At 39.1% G+C, this 15,627-nt stretch overlaps 1 protein-coding gene across 1 annotated transcript in view; it reads right to left on the reverse strand.

Moving 5' to 3' along the window:
• The window catches only part of LOC102475543 (A disintegrin and metalloproteinase with thrombospondin motifs 6), a 262,234-nt gene that overhangs the window by 230,520 nt on the left and 16,087 nt on the right, over positions 1–15,627 (reverse strand). Inside the window, exons 4-5 of the mRNA XM_027769061.1 lie at positions 6,501–6,669; positions 146–357 (exon numbers count right to left, since the gene is read on the reverse strand). Of these exons, the coding sequence (XP_027624862.1) occupies positions 146–357; positions 6,501–6,669 (381 nt within the window). The remainder of the gene's footprint in view (positions 1–145; positions 358–6,500; positions 6,670–15,627) is intronic.

Below are 15,627 nucleotides of genomic sequence, written 5' to 3' on the forward strand. Positions count from 1 at the left end.
TAGAACTGAAACATTAACAGCTCAATTCTTTACTATTTTAGATAGGTATAAACAGATCATTTATTTCACAGTAAAAATCCATGACTTTAGTCAGAAACACAATGAACTACAAAGTAAAAATATTATGTAGAGGGATCAAACTTACAATATTCATCACACTCAAAATGTAATGTTCAATGTCTTTGCGGCCATGGTAGCCCACCATCATTTTGTCAGCTACTACCAACGTCTCCACAAACCGCTCAATGCTCACTGATCTTTTCTGTCTGCGGCGGATGTGGGTGTTGTTGATTGGCAGTGAAGAAGGAAAAGTAGATGTGTCATTCAGCCACCAGGGTCTGCCACTTCTTATGACATCTACAATTTAAAAGCAATTAATCAACTCAGATAAATTCACTAATTAAACATTTTTATTTATAGCTCTTTCATGTAGATATGCTTCTTACAAAATCTCTAATATATTAAGATTTTTCAAAGTAAGGGAAGGGGCAGAGAAAAATGCAATAGTGAGAAAATCAAACTTTTTTTTTAAGAGACATTTTTGCTGTAGGGTACATGCGCTCATCAGAGAGAGAGAGAGACATAGAGACAGAAACTGAAAAATCATCTTCCAGAGGGATGGCCATGCTGCAATCCTTCTCCTCCGGTCTCCTTTCAGGATTTTGGGCATCCATGCATATGCGCTTGACATAAGTTTTAAGCTGCCAGGTCCAGGACTCAAACCATGGTCGACTATGTGGGAGTCCAGTGACATAACCATTATGCCCTTTGCTGGTCCCAGAAAATTAAACTTTTTAAAAATTTCCAAAACAGGGGCCAGCAGTTAGCGTAATGGCTATGTCGCTGGACTCCCATGTAGTCAACCGCAGCTCACGTCCTGGACCTGGTGGCTTAAAACTCACGCCGGGCGTGTGTGTGTGCGTGCCCAAGATCCCAAGCGGAGAACAGAGGAGGAGGGCCTGCAGTGTGGCCATCCTCCCTGGGGGGTGATTTCTCGCTTTCTGTCTCTCTGTCTCTCTTTGTCTGGCGAGCGCACGTGCCCTATAGCAAAAACCTCTAAAAAAAAAAAATTTCCAAAATAATCCTATTATTTAGAAAAAACTAAAACCCAAACACTAATAACATTCAACTGCTCATGAAAACAAAACAAAATAAATCTAAGAAACAAAGTAATTAATAAGAAAGCTTTTTACTGGGATCAGCAGATGACATATCTGAGCTAGGATACCTGGGAGTACATTTTTATGATTACAAATTATGTTACATGTTTTATAGCACTTATCTTACTAGAGTCTCCCTTGCTGACTTGAAGAAAGCAAGTAACCAGGCTGGTGAATCAACATGGTGAATTGCCGTTGGCCTCTGGGTGACAAGTGGCTAAAAACTAAAGCTACCAACAATGGCAAGTAACTATCTGTGGGCTAGCCAGGCAAACACCTGTAATCCCAGCTGAGGCAGGAGGCTCCTGTGTTTGAGGCCAGTCTGGGCAAACTGGTGAGAATCTGTGTCTTAAAAACAAACAAACAAACAAACAAAAAAAAACCAGGCCAGAGGTAACATGGCAGTTAAAGTGGCTGGATCCCATATGGCCAACTGAGCAGTTTGATCCAGTGGCTTGAAAGACTTGCTAGCTTGAACAGGCAGGTGTGAATGAGTGCCTGAAATTCCAAGGGGAAAAGGGATTGCAATGTGGCCATGCCATGCCCCCTGGCAGGGTGCTTTCTTACTTTTCCTCTCTCCATCTCTCTCTCTCTCTGTATCTCTCCAGTGAATACCCACACCCTATAGCAAATTAAAAAAAAAAAAAAAAATTGAAAGTGAATCCTGTAGCAGCTATGGAAATGGGGAAGATTATTCCCTAGTCAAGATTCCAGATGAGACCTAGCCCTGGCTGAGGTTAAGCAGATAACTCATCTGAGTGTAGACTCTTGACCTATAAAAACTGTGATATAATAAAAGTGTGCTGTGGTATTACTTCTATGAGACAGCCAAAATCCTCTCTGCATCAATATAACTACAACTTATCCTGTTCAAAAATCATTAAACCACTCATGTATTTAAGTCATGCTTCTTTTTCTCTGGTTGAAAAGTGTAAATGTCTAAATATAGGAATTACTATCCATTCTTTTGATAATTTCTAGTTCTGTGAACCATTAAATATTTCCTTTTTTTTTTTTTTTTAATGACAGAAAGGGTGCATGCACACACACAGAAAGAAAAAGAAAGGGCACCCTCAATAGGTTCTTGCCATACTATAACCCCCTTTCCCAGCCCTCTAGCTCCTCAGAAAATCGGATGCCCATGCACATGCTCAGCTTGTTTTCAGGCTGACATGGGGACCTGAACGCACAATCAGTCAGAGGCCTCCAGCATTACAGTCTAGTATGTCATGGACTATGCCACGTAGGCTAGACCAAAATTTCTCATTTTTACTCAAAAGAACTTGAAAAAAGCTAGACATGATTGGGCAATAAATACTCAGCAAACACATTTCTTACCCAATAATTGTTCAGTATGAGGTAGCTGCTATTATCATCACTATTCTCATTGTCATAATTGTCAACCTTGCAACTTTTTAAATTGGCCGTTTGCTTAGTGTTCACTCTGTCAGACTATAAATTTTTAAATATAAAGACTATCTTTTTATTTAGGAATTTCAATCAAAGGCATTATATATATCATAAATATGATATATTATATACATAACATATATACTGAAAGAATAAAGAAATGTTTTTTGTTTCATTTTAAAAATGAATTGGGGGAAACAGCAGTTAGCGTAATGGCTATGTCGCTGGACTCCCTCGTAGTCGACCGCGGTTCGCGTCCTGGACCCGGTGGCTTAAAACTCACGCCGGGCGCATGTGCATGCGTGCCCAAGATCCCGAGAGCAGAATGGAGGAGAAGGGATTGCGGCATGACCATCCCCCCTGGGGGGTGATTTCTCGCTTTCTGTCTCTCTGTCTCTCTCTGTCTGTCTGGCGAGCGCACGTGCCCTATAGCGAAAACCTCTCAAAAAAAAAAAAAAAAAAAATTGGGGGCCAGCAGGGGGTATAGTGGTTAAGATGCTGAACTCCCACATGGCCAACCATATTTTGAATCCCAGATTTGGTGGCTTGAAAGTCTCCCAGGAGGAGAATGGAAGAGAAGGGATTGTGGCAAGTTCATCGCCCCTGGAGGGTGACTTTTCACTTTCCCTTCCTCTCTCCAGTGAGCACATGCGCCATATGGCAAAAACTTTTTAAAAAATTAATCTGACATGATTAGCTCATTACAAAACTATACCTACATTATATTTTTGTTTATTTCTTTCATGAGAAAGAGACAGACAGACACTTCCAACAGGAGTCTTTATGCTGCAATCCACCTTCAGCCTCCCAGAATGCACGGGGAGACCAGGACCTGCTGGTATGGCCTTAGCTTTGCAGAATGCTACATTACTGCTGCACTGCCACAGCTGCCATTTACCTACATTCTATAGTGGTCAACTGATTGCTTAATATTAAGTTCAGTAATCTGTAATTTTTGTTTAGTCTAAAATTGGATACAAGGTTGACCCATTTGTTTCAAAATAGAGATTAGTAGTTCAAATGATAATTGCTACATGTGTTTTACATTTAATTTTGGATAAAGTATAGAATATTAAAAATACTTATATTGTTCCATAAATATATATAACACAATAACTTTCCTCCAAAGCTAATGTAAAGATCTCACTGCCATCTGAAATAGGATTTTAACTTTTGATCAGTGTTGAAATGTTTGAATAGAGAGGGCCATTCATGATTAGTTCATTGGCATGTTTTATTTGTTTTTCATAGCACTATTACTTCTTAGCAGGTGACTAGGGAATTGTTTGCTATTTATTAACTGCCTGTCTTTCTTGACTAGGATATAAGCCCCATGAGTGCAGAGATCTTTTCTGCTTTATTTATTGCACCTCCAGCACCTAGAATAGCCTGAAATATAGATATTGAATGAGTATTTATTAAATACTGAAACAAAATAGTGAACTAGAGAGAAATAAAATATCTACCAATGGACTGGAAGAATATTCAGCTATCTCTGGATACTAAAATAACACTGATTTTCATTTTCTTTTTTTCTTTGTATTTTCTTAATTTTCTAAAAAGAAGTATTATTTCCACACAAAAATTTAAAATTCATGCCAGCTATGGTGGTACAGTATTTACACAATGCAGGGACCACATAGGAAGGTCTAAGGGTCACCATCCTGATGTCTCTCTATGCATTCCACATGCATGCATGTGTGCCCATGATCCTTGCTGGTTGAGACAGAGGGAAACCATGGGATGAAGGATGTGCTGAGGAGGAGTCTCTCTCTCTCTCCTCTCATGGAAAACAAGATGAATGAACTTCAGTAACACATTTTTTAACTCATAGTTTGAATCTAATTAGTATGGGAAAACTCAAGCATGAGTAGGCAATAAACATACCCATGTTCTGAAGAATCTTTATACCTTATGGTATGACATAAACATGAGTTCCTGATAAAAGCCTAACTACCATATATGCCTATTAATGTACATCTCTCACTATCTATACTGTTGAAATAGGGCTACTATTAAGTTCTTAGTCAGACATTTCCCAAACACTAAATGCTATTTTTCCAATAACATCTAGCAGCATTTCTCAACACTTAGAGAACTACTATTGTATTCTCACTACAAGGAGGTTAGTGAAGCTTTTGATGGTGATACAGTCATATTTAGAAGAAAGATTTGACTAAAAACAAGAATCTCACCTCTCTCCCACCAACCCATATTCTAATATCCAGTTAGTAATATATGAATGGCCAGGGTCCAGCAGATGGTGTAATGGTAGTTGACCATAGTTTGAGTTCTGGACCCAGTGGCTTAAAACTCACACCAGGCATGTGTGTGTGCATACCCAAAATCCTGAGAGGAGAATGGAGGAGAAGGGATGGCAACATGGAGGTCCCTCCCAGGGTAAGGGGGAGGTGATTTCTCACTTTCTGTCTCTTTGTCTCTCCAGCAAGCACACACACCCTATATCAAAAATCTCTCTTAAATATATATATGTACATATATATACACATATATACACACACACACACATTTTATATATGTGTATACATACACACATATAGCCAGTGTCTGGAATGTGACATTCCCTCTTTTGACTTGGGACCTTTGTAAATGCTGTTTCCTCTTGTGGAACACTCTCATCATGGTTCTTTCTACTTGTGCCAGCTACTTTCTCTTCTTCCTCAGGCTTCAACTTAGAAGTAATTTCTTTCATGAAACTTTCTTTGACCACTCAAGTCCTGCTTTGTTGTCCCTACTATTTCTTCTTTCTTTCTTTCTTTCTTTCTTTCTTTCTTTCTTTCTTTCCTTTTTGAGAGAGATTTTGCTATAGGGTGCTTGCCCTCACTGGAGAGACAGAGAGACAGAAAGTGAGAAATTACCCCTCAGGGGAGAAGGTCATACCACAATCCCTTCTCTTCCATTCTCTTCTCAGGATTTTGAGCTGTAACACACACGCCTGGCATGAGTTTTAAGCCACCGGGTCCAGGACTGAAACTGCAGATGACTACATGGGAGTCCAGCAATGTAACCATTATGCCATTTGCTGGTCCCCCTACTATGTATTTCTACAGTACCCTAACTCAGTGCTATCACTACTTTTGAATTCTGCCTTAAAACTCTTCAAATCCTGTGCGTGTGTGCCCAAAATCTGAGAGGAGGGTGGAAGAGAAGGGATTACAGCATGGCCATCTCTCCTAGGGAGTGATTTCTCGCTCTGTCTCTCCAGAGAGGCCATGCGCACTATAGCAATCTCTCTAAAAAACAAACAAACAAACAAACAAAAACTCTCCAAATTCTGTGTTTGAGTTATTGCTACTAACATGAAAACATCAGGCTAACCAAATATCACAGACTACTACAGGACACCTGTGCATGAAAACTATAACTAATACCTAGATAAAATTAAGTGTGCGTTTTCTCTTCAAGGAAAGAAACTCAAATTTTACATAGACTTCCATTTTTAAAACTCAAAGAGCTTCCAATTTGACTTAAAACTACTGGTAGATGATATCTTTTTTTTTGGGGGGGGGTGGGTAGCTTGCTAGAGGGCAATGCACTCACTGGTGAGAGAGAGAGGGAGAGAGAGAGAGAGAAAGGAGAGATATCATCCCCACAAAAGGACAGCCATGTTGCAATCCCATCTCCTTCAATGCTCTATTGGGATTTGGGGCACACATGCACATACACCCAACAAGATTTTCAAACAACTGTGTCAGAACTTGAACTATGCAGTCAGCCTTGTGGAATCCAGTCACTTTAACCTGGGAGTCACCTGGTGGTCCCAGTAGATCTTTTAGAAGGACTCTTGCCATGGTAATTTTACTCATTCAAATTCATTTTATTTTTATTATTAACCTTCTCATACTTGCCAGAAGAAAGAGAAAGTGGCAGTACAACACAACATGCCTTCTAAACACTGCACTCACTCACCTGAGACCCCACAGTGAGAGTGATCATACAGATGTTGTTGTTGAAGGGTAGATTTTTTGTAAATAACATGAGGATGGCCATTTTCATAACTAAATTGCTTAGAATCCTCTGTGGTATTCTTTAAAGGTTCAATAAAATATTCTTCATCTTCTGTAGCAATAACACCATGCTGAATGAAAAAGAAACAAGGAACTCACCAGGAAGAATCATTTTAAGTATCAGTTATCATGATCACCAATAGTCAAAACTAAATTGATACCTCTCCCAAAGGAGGTTAAAACACATGTTAACTAAAATGTAGTGAATTATCTGTTCTCAGCAAAGCATTATATAGCTTGCCCTATTCTATAAAAAGGACATTTAAATACCTCTACATGCCATGTACTATACTGATAATCATATCACAGATTATTTCCTCCAATATTCCCAATAACTCTACTCTGTGAGGTAGCAGAGACCTCTATATGAAAACTAAGTATATTTTCCTTCCCAATTGTGCATGACTTAACTACATCTTTTGTGCCTATGCACAACTTTATCACTGAGTTCTGCCAATGGACAATGGGCACCGGGTATTTGTTTACTATTTTCAAGCCCAATCCCTGACTACCTCCTCAGTGGAATTCACTCTTTTTTCCCCACTGCCAACACATGGAGAGAACTCCAAGAACAGAAAGTAGGTAGAAGCCAAAAGAGAAGGAATTTGGGTCCCTGAACAACCTCTTAGAAAGCTGTCTGACATTGACATTGATATAAGGGAAAAATATATTATATATCTATTGTGATATTGGGATAAACTAATGATATTTTGAAGTTTATGTTACACAATTAATATGCATTCAAAGTGAAAGACTCAAGAGGCTAAGAACTTGACCAATATCACATGAAGCAACTTTAAAAAGTTTGTGGAGGGGCCAGCAGGGGGTGTGTTCCTTAAGGCAGCTGGATTCCCACATGGCCAACCACGGTTCCAGTCCTGGACCTGGCAGCTCGCTTTCTCACTCTCTATCTCTATCTTTCTCTATCTCTCTCTCTCTGCCTCTTTTTGGCCAACTTTTTAAAAAAGTAAAATAAAACAATGACAGGGAACCAGCAGTTAGCGTAATGGCTATGTCACTGGACTCCCACAAGCCACATGACCGTGGTTCATGTCCCGGACCCGGTGGCTTAAAAATCACACCAGGCACGTGTGCATGCGTGCCCAAGATCCCGAGAGGAGAATGGAGGAGAAGGGATTGCAGCGTGACCATCGCCCCTAGGGGGTGATTTCTCGCTTTCTGTCTCTATGTCTCTCTCTGTCTGTCTGGCGAGAGCATGCACCCTATAGCGAAAAAAACCTCTCCCAAAAAATAAATAAATAAATAAATAATAAATAAAAATAAAAAAATTAAACAATAACAATGAATAAAATTAAATTAAATAATTATAAAAAATTGTGAGAAAATGACTTTAAAGAGCAAGTTTATTTTGGTGCAAAAAACTTTGGAAGTCTATGTATTTTTTTCATAATACATATTTTCTATGAACTTAGTAAGACACTTCATATATAGGTCCTCCAGAATTGGAAATTGAAAAAAGCTCTTCTCTCATTCACAGTATCCTATCACCTTACACCTATTTACTTAGCCAAGTCCTATTGAGCTTGGTCATTTCTCCTCTTTAAAATCTTTTTTAGGGTTGGCAGATGGAGTGGTGTTTGGAGTGCTGGACTCCCAACATGGCTGACCACAGTTCAAGTCCTGGACCTGGTGGCTTCCTTTCTCACTTTCCCTTTCTGTCTCTCTCTGGTGGAATAAAAATAAAATAATAATGATAAATAAAATTCAATAAAAAATTCTTTTTTAATAAATACTTCTTTATTAAAAAACACAAAATATTTCTCTAGCCCACATGAAGTAACTTTCCCCTCCTCTGATCTCCAACAGAGTTTAATGTAGTAAACGTTATAATAATATAAATAATTTAATATCAATGTTAATATCATGTAATAATTAGTTTAATACCATTTATTTTTAGTTAATTACACAGTGCTTTGCTACATCTCAAGTCTTTAAGTTTTCTTCAAATTCAGTGTAGCTTTTCAAATGCATATTTTACCTTCTCAACTATCCTATTTATTTTCTTAAGGCAAAGGGTTATGTCATGTATTTCTTTGTATGAGGTATAGCCATAGCAAGTGTCCCATATGTAATAGGTATAAATACAGGTTTGCTGATGAAAAGAAATGAGATGGTAAAAATTACCTGCATCAGAAATAAGAACGTCTATCTTTGTCTAATAGTGTTTCCCTAACCATGGCACACATCCGAACAGCTCTTAATCCAACTAATTTACCCCGTTACACTGGATAAAACACAAACTCTCTGGGCGTATTTCCTCAGCTGGAAAAATGAAAGGGTTGGTCTAAATTAGTGGTTTTAAAACAGCACTCTAGGGAGCCCTAAGGGTTCTTTGGAAGTGCCCTCAGGGGACTGACCCAGACAACAAAGGGAGACCAGCATGGCTTAGATTCCTAGGCTTAGGAATCAGCTGTGCTTTTATTAATCTATATATTAACTTTCCACATAACATTTCATTTGAGGACAGAGTTTTGCTGCTTTAAAAAGAAAAGAAGTTGAAAACCTCTGGTCTAAATAATCTCTAAGGTCTCTTTGATTTCCAAACCTCTATGATTCTGTCTAGAGAAATTCATGTTACATACCACATGCTTGGAAACAAAGATAAGACATAATCAGAGCTGCTCTAATTTACAGATGAAGTTGGCAGTCACCTACACTAAGTGATCTGAGGAATGCAAAGAAACAAAAAAAGTAGACTGTATTCACTTCATATTGTTTTTACTATCATTTGCTTTAGTTTAAGGAGAATATAGTCTCTATATTAAATGTAAATACTGGCAGAAATAATATAGCACTAGCAGGCTCTAATACTCAATTGTAAATTACTATAACAGGTACATTAATAATATACTAGAAAACTAAGCACAGTTTCTGCAGAAAAAGGGACAAAGAGAAGGTTTGGCAAGAGGGAAGTCTAGGAAGTAGTGTCTAGGGTACTGCCCTGAAAGGACAGATAAGCACTTAAGAAGTTGAAAGGTCCCATACAAGAAACTTGAGTTTCTGAGAAAAAATGGAGTCAGAAGCCTGGTTAAAAAAATAATAATAATAAACTCTAGTTTTCAAGAGTGTAAAAACATCTGAAAGGGCAATTCAAAGAGTTTGTATTAAATATTCTATAAAATATTTGCTCATATTATCTCATTTAATCCTAATAACACTTCAAAATAATATTAAGTACTACTATCGGGCCAGTTGGTGGCACGGTGGTTAAGGCAGCTGGATCTCACACAGCCAACTGCATAATTTCAGTTCTAGACACAGCAACTTGAGAAACATGCCAGACACATGTGCATGCACACTCCAAATTCTGAAAGGAGGGAGAGATGGAGAATGGGCTGCACCATGACTATGCCCTATGGGGAGCATGTTCTTACTTTCCTTCTCTCTAGCTAGTGTAGAAGCACACATGCCCTCTGGCAAATAAGAAGAAAGAAAAAGTAAGTACTACTACTATCAGAACCACTTTGCAAATAATAAACTGAGACAAGCATAGTTATTTCATAAATTCATTAATGACTTTGGAGACCGAAGTCTTTTTTTTTTTTAATTTAAGGATTATTTATTTATTATTTAATTCCATTTGTTATCATTGCTATTTTTCAGAGAAAGACAGAAAGTGAGAAAGGGAAAATGAGAAAGCAAGCCACCAAGTCTGGGACTTAAATGGCAGTTGTCCACACGGAGTCCAGCACCCCAGCTAGGGCTGTTTCTGACCTGACTTACTCATTCATCAAATATGCTTTGAGTACCTCTAACATGGCAAATACTGTACTAGGTTGTAGCAATACAACAATAAACCAAACAAACTTTCAACTCCATCATGGTGTTTACATTCCCGTAATAGGAACTAGAATAGGCATCTCTAATTAGTAAGGTAAGTGATGAAAAATGTTAGATAATAAAAAATGTTAGAAGGTGAGAGAACACAGTAATAAGAAGTGAAGAGATTGTACAGACTAGGATGGTAGGAGACGTTGCCTGTTAGATATTTTCAGGTGATATCTGAACAGAAACCTGAATAAAGTAAAGGAACAAGTCAAACAGACATCTTGGGAAAGAGGAGAGCAGACAGTGACAGCAAACGCAAAGGCAATGAGATAAGCACATGCTGGAGTATTTGAGAAACATTAAGGAGCTGCAATGACTAAAGAGAGGAAAGGAGAGAGGTTATGAGATTAGAAAGGAGCATGAGGTCAGATGATGCCAACGGGAGTGAAGTGGGAGTCTCCGAAATCTGTGCGTGTTTGGCAAGAGGCCTGTCATTTCCCTCAGCATCCTCACTCACCTTTGCACTCGCTGCCTCAGGGCCACCAGGACTAACCTCATCGTGCTCCTTTTTTTCCTGCTATAATCAGTCCCTACAAGATATCCATGCTTCATGCTCTGAATTCTATTCCCTGTGTCAGCAGTCCCCCAAGTTTTTGGCATCAGGGACTAGTATCATGGAATGCAATTTTTCCACAGACCAGGAGAGGCAGGAGGATTTGAGAATGATTCAAGTTCATTACACTTACTGTGTACTTTAATTATTATTACATTGTAATGTATAATGAAATAGCCATACAACTTACCATATTGCAAAAATCAGTGGCAACCCTGACCTTGTTTTCCTGCAACTAGACAGTACCATCTGGGGGCTCCCATGAGAATCTATTACAGCTGCTCATCTGATAGGAGGTGGAGGCTCAGGCAGGAATGGAGCGATGGGGAGTGGCTGTGAATATGGATGAAGCTTAGAAGCTCAATTGCCAGCTGCTCTCATGTCCTGCTATGACACCCTGGCACCTGGGGGCTAGGGACCCCTGTCCAATGTAGTTATATAAATCATATTTTCTTATCTCATCTCCTATCCTTCATCATTTAAAACATTTCTATTGTGCCCTTTTGAACTCAAAAATCAATCATCAACAAAATCTCCAATACCCTGAGCCTCATCTGTGAATGTTCACTTCAATGTGCTGTAACAAAAACCCTGCAGCCCTCTGAAATGGTGCCTGCTTCCTCTTCTACATAGGATCCAGAGTTAGGATAAGTGTTCTTGGACCTCACTGCCATCCCCAATTTAACTCTCACTCCTCAAAAAGAAACAAAACACTACTTTAAACTTCATGCCATACTCTTCTCCCTCTTCCCCTAGTTGCAGTCATCTACTGATCCCAAATCATCCCCTCATTCCTTAAAGATTCTATTGGGTCATCGGGAAAGTCATGACATTATTTTTCTATGCAAAAATGTATGATGACTTTCCTGATGACCCACTAGCTGCTGCATCACTGTCACTCTTTTCAATACCATTTCTGAAATAATTATTGTTTCAATATCTTCTTTTATTTATAGGCTTTTAAAATTTATGTATGTGTAGGATATGTGTTCTGAATTCTTTTCAAAGTATAAACGTAAAACCTAGGGACACTTTTTCACAATAATGTCTTTTAAATGTTATTTATTATTATTAATATTATTTTAAGTTTATGTGCTCACCATATTGTTGCAAATGACATAAGCAGGAGAGAGAGTGGGAAGTGGGAGTATGAAAGTAAGCTACCAGGTCCAGGACTTAAACCATGGTTGACCATTGTGGGAATCCCACACCTTAACCACCATGCTACCTGCTAGCCCCCTCACAATATTTTAAATGCAGAAATACTATACATGATCATAAATAAAACCAATTGTAGAGAAATACACTTATCAAAATATTTAAAAATACATATGATTTATTGTAACACTTTAAATAAAATTTTCAGTGGTTCTAATAACTACCATAATTTTATAATAGTGATGAATAAAAATATTTTGAGGGCTGGCTCTGTAGTGTAGTGATTAGACCCTGTGCATTGGGAGCCAGACCCACATGGCTGACCTTGATTCAAATCCTAGCCCTGGCAGCACTCTTTCTCTGATGAGTGAATGGGCCCTCTGGTAATTAAAAACAAAAAACTGAAAAACAAAAAACTGAAAAACATGCAGGGGGGACCAGCAGGTGATGTAGTGGTTAAAGTGCTGAACTCCCATGTGGTTGACCGCGGTTTGAGTCCCTGACCGGGAGTCTTGAGACTCATGATGGCCGGGTCTGCGTGTGTGCCCAAAATCCCAAGAAGAGAATGGAGAAGGGATTTTTGGCATGGCCATCCCCCCTGGGGAGGGAAAGGCAACGATTTCTTGCTTTCTGTCTCTCCAGCAAGCACACATACTCTATAGTAAAAATTTCTTAAAAAAAAAAAAAAAAGAAAGAAAGAAAAGAAAAACATGGAGGGGGACAGCAGGTGGCCTGGAGGTTAAGGCAGCCGGATTCTGCATGGCCAACTGTGTGGTTTGAATCCCAGACCCAGCAGCGTGAAACTCACACTGGACATGTGTCTATGGGTGCCCAAATTCCGAAGAAGAGAATGGAGAAGGACTGCAGCACGATCATTTCCTCCTAGGGGATGATTTCTTATTATTTCTCACTCTCTCTCTCTCTCCCTCTCTCTCTCTCCCTCTCTCTCTCTCTCTCGTGAGTAGAAGCATCTCGTAGCAAACTATATTATATAAAATGCAAAATCCATGACATGATATGAAAATATCTGTGACTTCAGGTGGCAACAATATCACAGGTAATGATATTACTGTATTGGTTTGTCACCAGTAACTAAAAGAAATGCTGGGGCCGGCAGGTGGCATGGTGGTTAAGGCAGTAGATTCTCATATGACTGACCATGGTTTCAGCTCTGGATCTGGCAACCTGAAAATCAGACTGAGAGCATGTACATGCATGCCCAAAATCCCAGGAGAAAACAGGACTGTGGCACAGACATTCCCCCACTGGGGAGATGATTTCTCACTTTCCTTCTCTGTCTCTCTCCAGAGAGCATGCACACCTTATGGCAAAAACCTTTAAAAAAAAAAAAAGAAAGAAAGAAATGTTACATTTCAGTTAAGGTTTAGTAAATTAAAGGTAAAGATATACATTTTCCACATTCTAGTTCATAAACCTTCTGAATTCCTTGGACCCAAGTAAAGAACTAGTGACACACTCTCTTTAATCATTAGTGACACACTCTCTTTAATCCCTGCCCTCTCAATTCTTTGACAATCCCTCCTTCAAATATCTGGTACTTGGTGGAATGATGGCTAAGGTGTTGGACTCCCACATGGCCAACCACTGTTCAAGTCCCAGACCTGGTAGCTTACTTTCTCACTTTCCTCCCTCTCTGTCTCTGGTCAAATTAAAAAATAATAATAAATAAATACTTCATAGACACACACGCACATATATCTGGTCCTTTACCTTACCTTCACACGCACATATATCTGGTCCTTTACCTTACCTTACACTCATGCCTACAAACCTTAAACTTTAGCATTATCAATATTTGTAAACTCCCTTAATGTTGATTTTAAGTACCTTATTCTTATATCTTTCTAGCACTGTCCCAACTCCAAAAACAGTCCTTTTGCCTCCAGCAGAACCCCGAATCCATTAGTCCTATCACCTTTTCACTATCCTTCACTATCTCATGTTCTCACTTCCCTCCTAACCTAGCTTCAATTCCACAATTCTCTAGCTCTTTTTCACTTTACTGAATTCATCTAGCCAGAGAAAAACACACCTATGTGTTGACTGTTCTCTCTTAAAATTCATCATCTATTCAACTGTGCATTTTACTGCTTCATGATATACTGTTCCTCTAGTTTGTGCACTTTCCCACTCTCCTGGATAAGTATTTCGTGTTTTCTCTTCTCTTCTTGTCCTCTTTCTTCTTTTTAAGGGATGGTGGGGACAGGCACTTTCTGACAGAATTTTGCCATGCCACAATCGTGCGCCAGCCTCCCAGTTAGCTAGAACCGCAGATACGCACAGCTGAGCCGTGTATTTAGGTTGGTCCAGGATCCGAATCCAGAGCTTCCATGCAGCTCCGGCATTATACAGCTGCACCCTATGCCTGTGCCACCACGGCTGGGCCTCTCCTCTCTTCTAATACTCTAAATCTCATCCTTCCATCTTCTCTTCCAATAGACAACATCATACAACCTCTGACAAATTCCTAAAACAGCTGCATCTCATTGCATATAACCTTTCATCTCATCTGATATTATCTTTTTTCCCCCTGTTGTTGCTATGAATGCAGTGTCTACTCTCTTAGCTAAGGATAATTATTCCATTTGTGCAGATGATTCCACCCCTTCTCACCTAACGATGACTTTACACCAGCAATTTTCCTTCTTTCTATATAATCATTCCTATCTTTATCAAACAAAACAAAAACATCTAACCCCTGCAGCTACTGACCAAGAAGTCCTTGTAATAACTGTCTAGGTCCAGCCCTGTACTATGGCAGTTAAGTGCACAGTTCCAATCCCAGCTATGGCAGCTTGAAAAGCATCCCAGGAATATGTGTGAGCGTACCTCAAAACCTGACAGAATGGAAGGAAAAGGACTGTGGCATGACCAGGCCCCACTGGGCAGCCCACCCCCTCTGTCAGATGAGTTCACATACTCTCTGACAATTAAAAAATATATATATTGTCTATATATTCTATTCTCTTCTCCCATTTGCTTTTGAGCCTGCTACAATTTGGTCTTCACCTCTCTTTCAAACTTCACCATAAAAGTTCACTGAAACTGCTTTATCAAGGTCACCAATAACCTTCTCATTAATAAAACAGTCTATTTTCAGCCTATTCTTATTTTGACCCTCCAGCAGCATTTTCCTCTTAAAATACTTTCTTCTCTTGACTCCCAGGATATTTGACATATTTTCCTTCAGCTTTCTCACTACAGTTTGGTATGTACCACATAATGATATCCAGTCAATGACAGAGCACATATATATGACAGTGGTCCCATCAGATTAAAATGAAGTTAAAAAATTCCTACCCTAATCACTGAATGTCATACTACAGTGCAATTACTATCATGTTCGTGGTGATGCTGATGTAAACAAACCTACTGTGATGCCAGTCATATAAAAATATAGCAATTAAGGGGCCAGCAGGTAGTGTGATTAAGGCACTGGACTCCCCCA

The sequence above is a fragment of the Tupaia chinensis genome, unplaced genomic scaffold (genome assembly GCF_000334495.1).
Source record: "Tupaia chinensis unplaced genomic scaffold, TupChi_1.0 Scaffold148350_1, whole genome shotgun sequence".
NCBI classification, from domain to species: domain Eukaryota; kingdom Metazoa; phylum Chordata; class Mammalia; order Scandentia; family Tupaiidae; genus Tupaia; species Tupaia belangeri.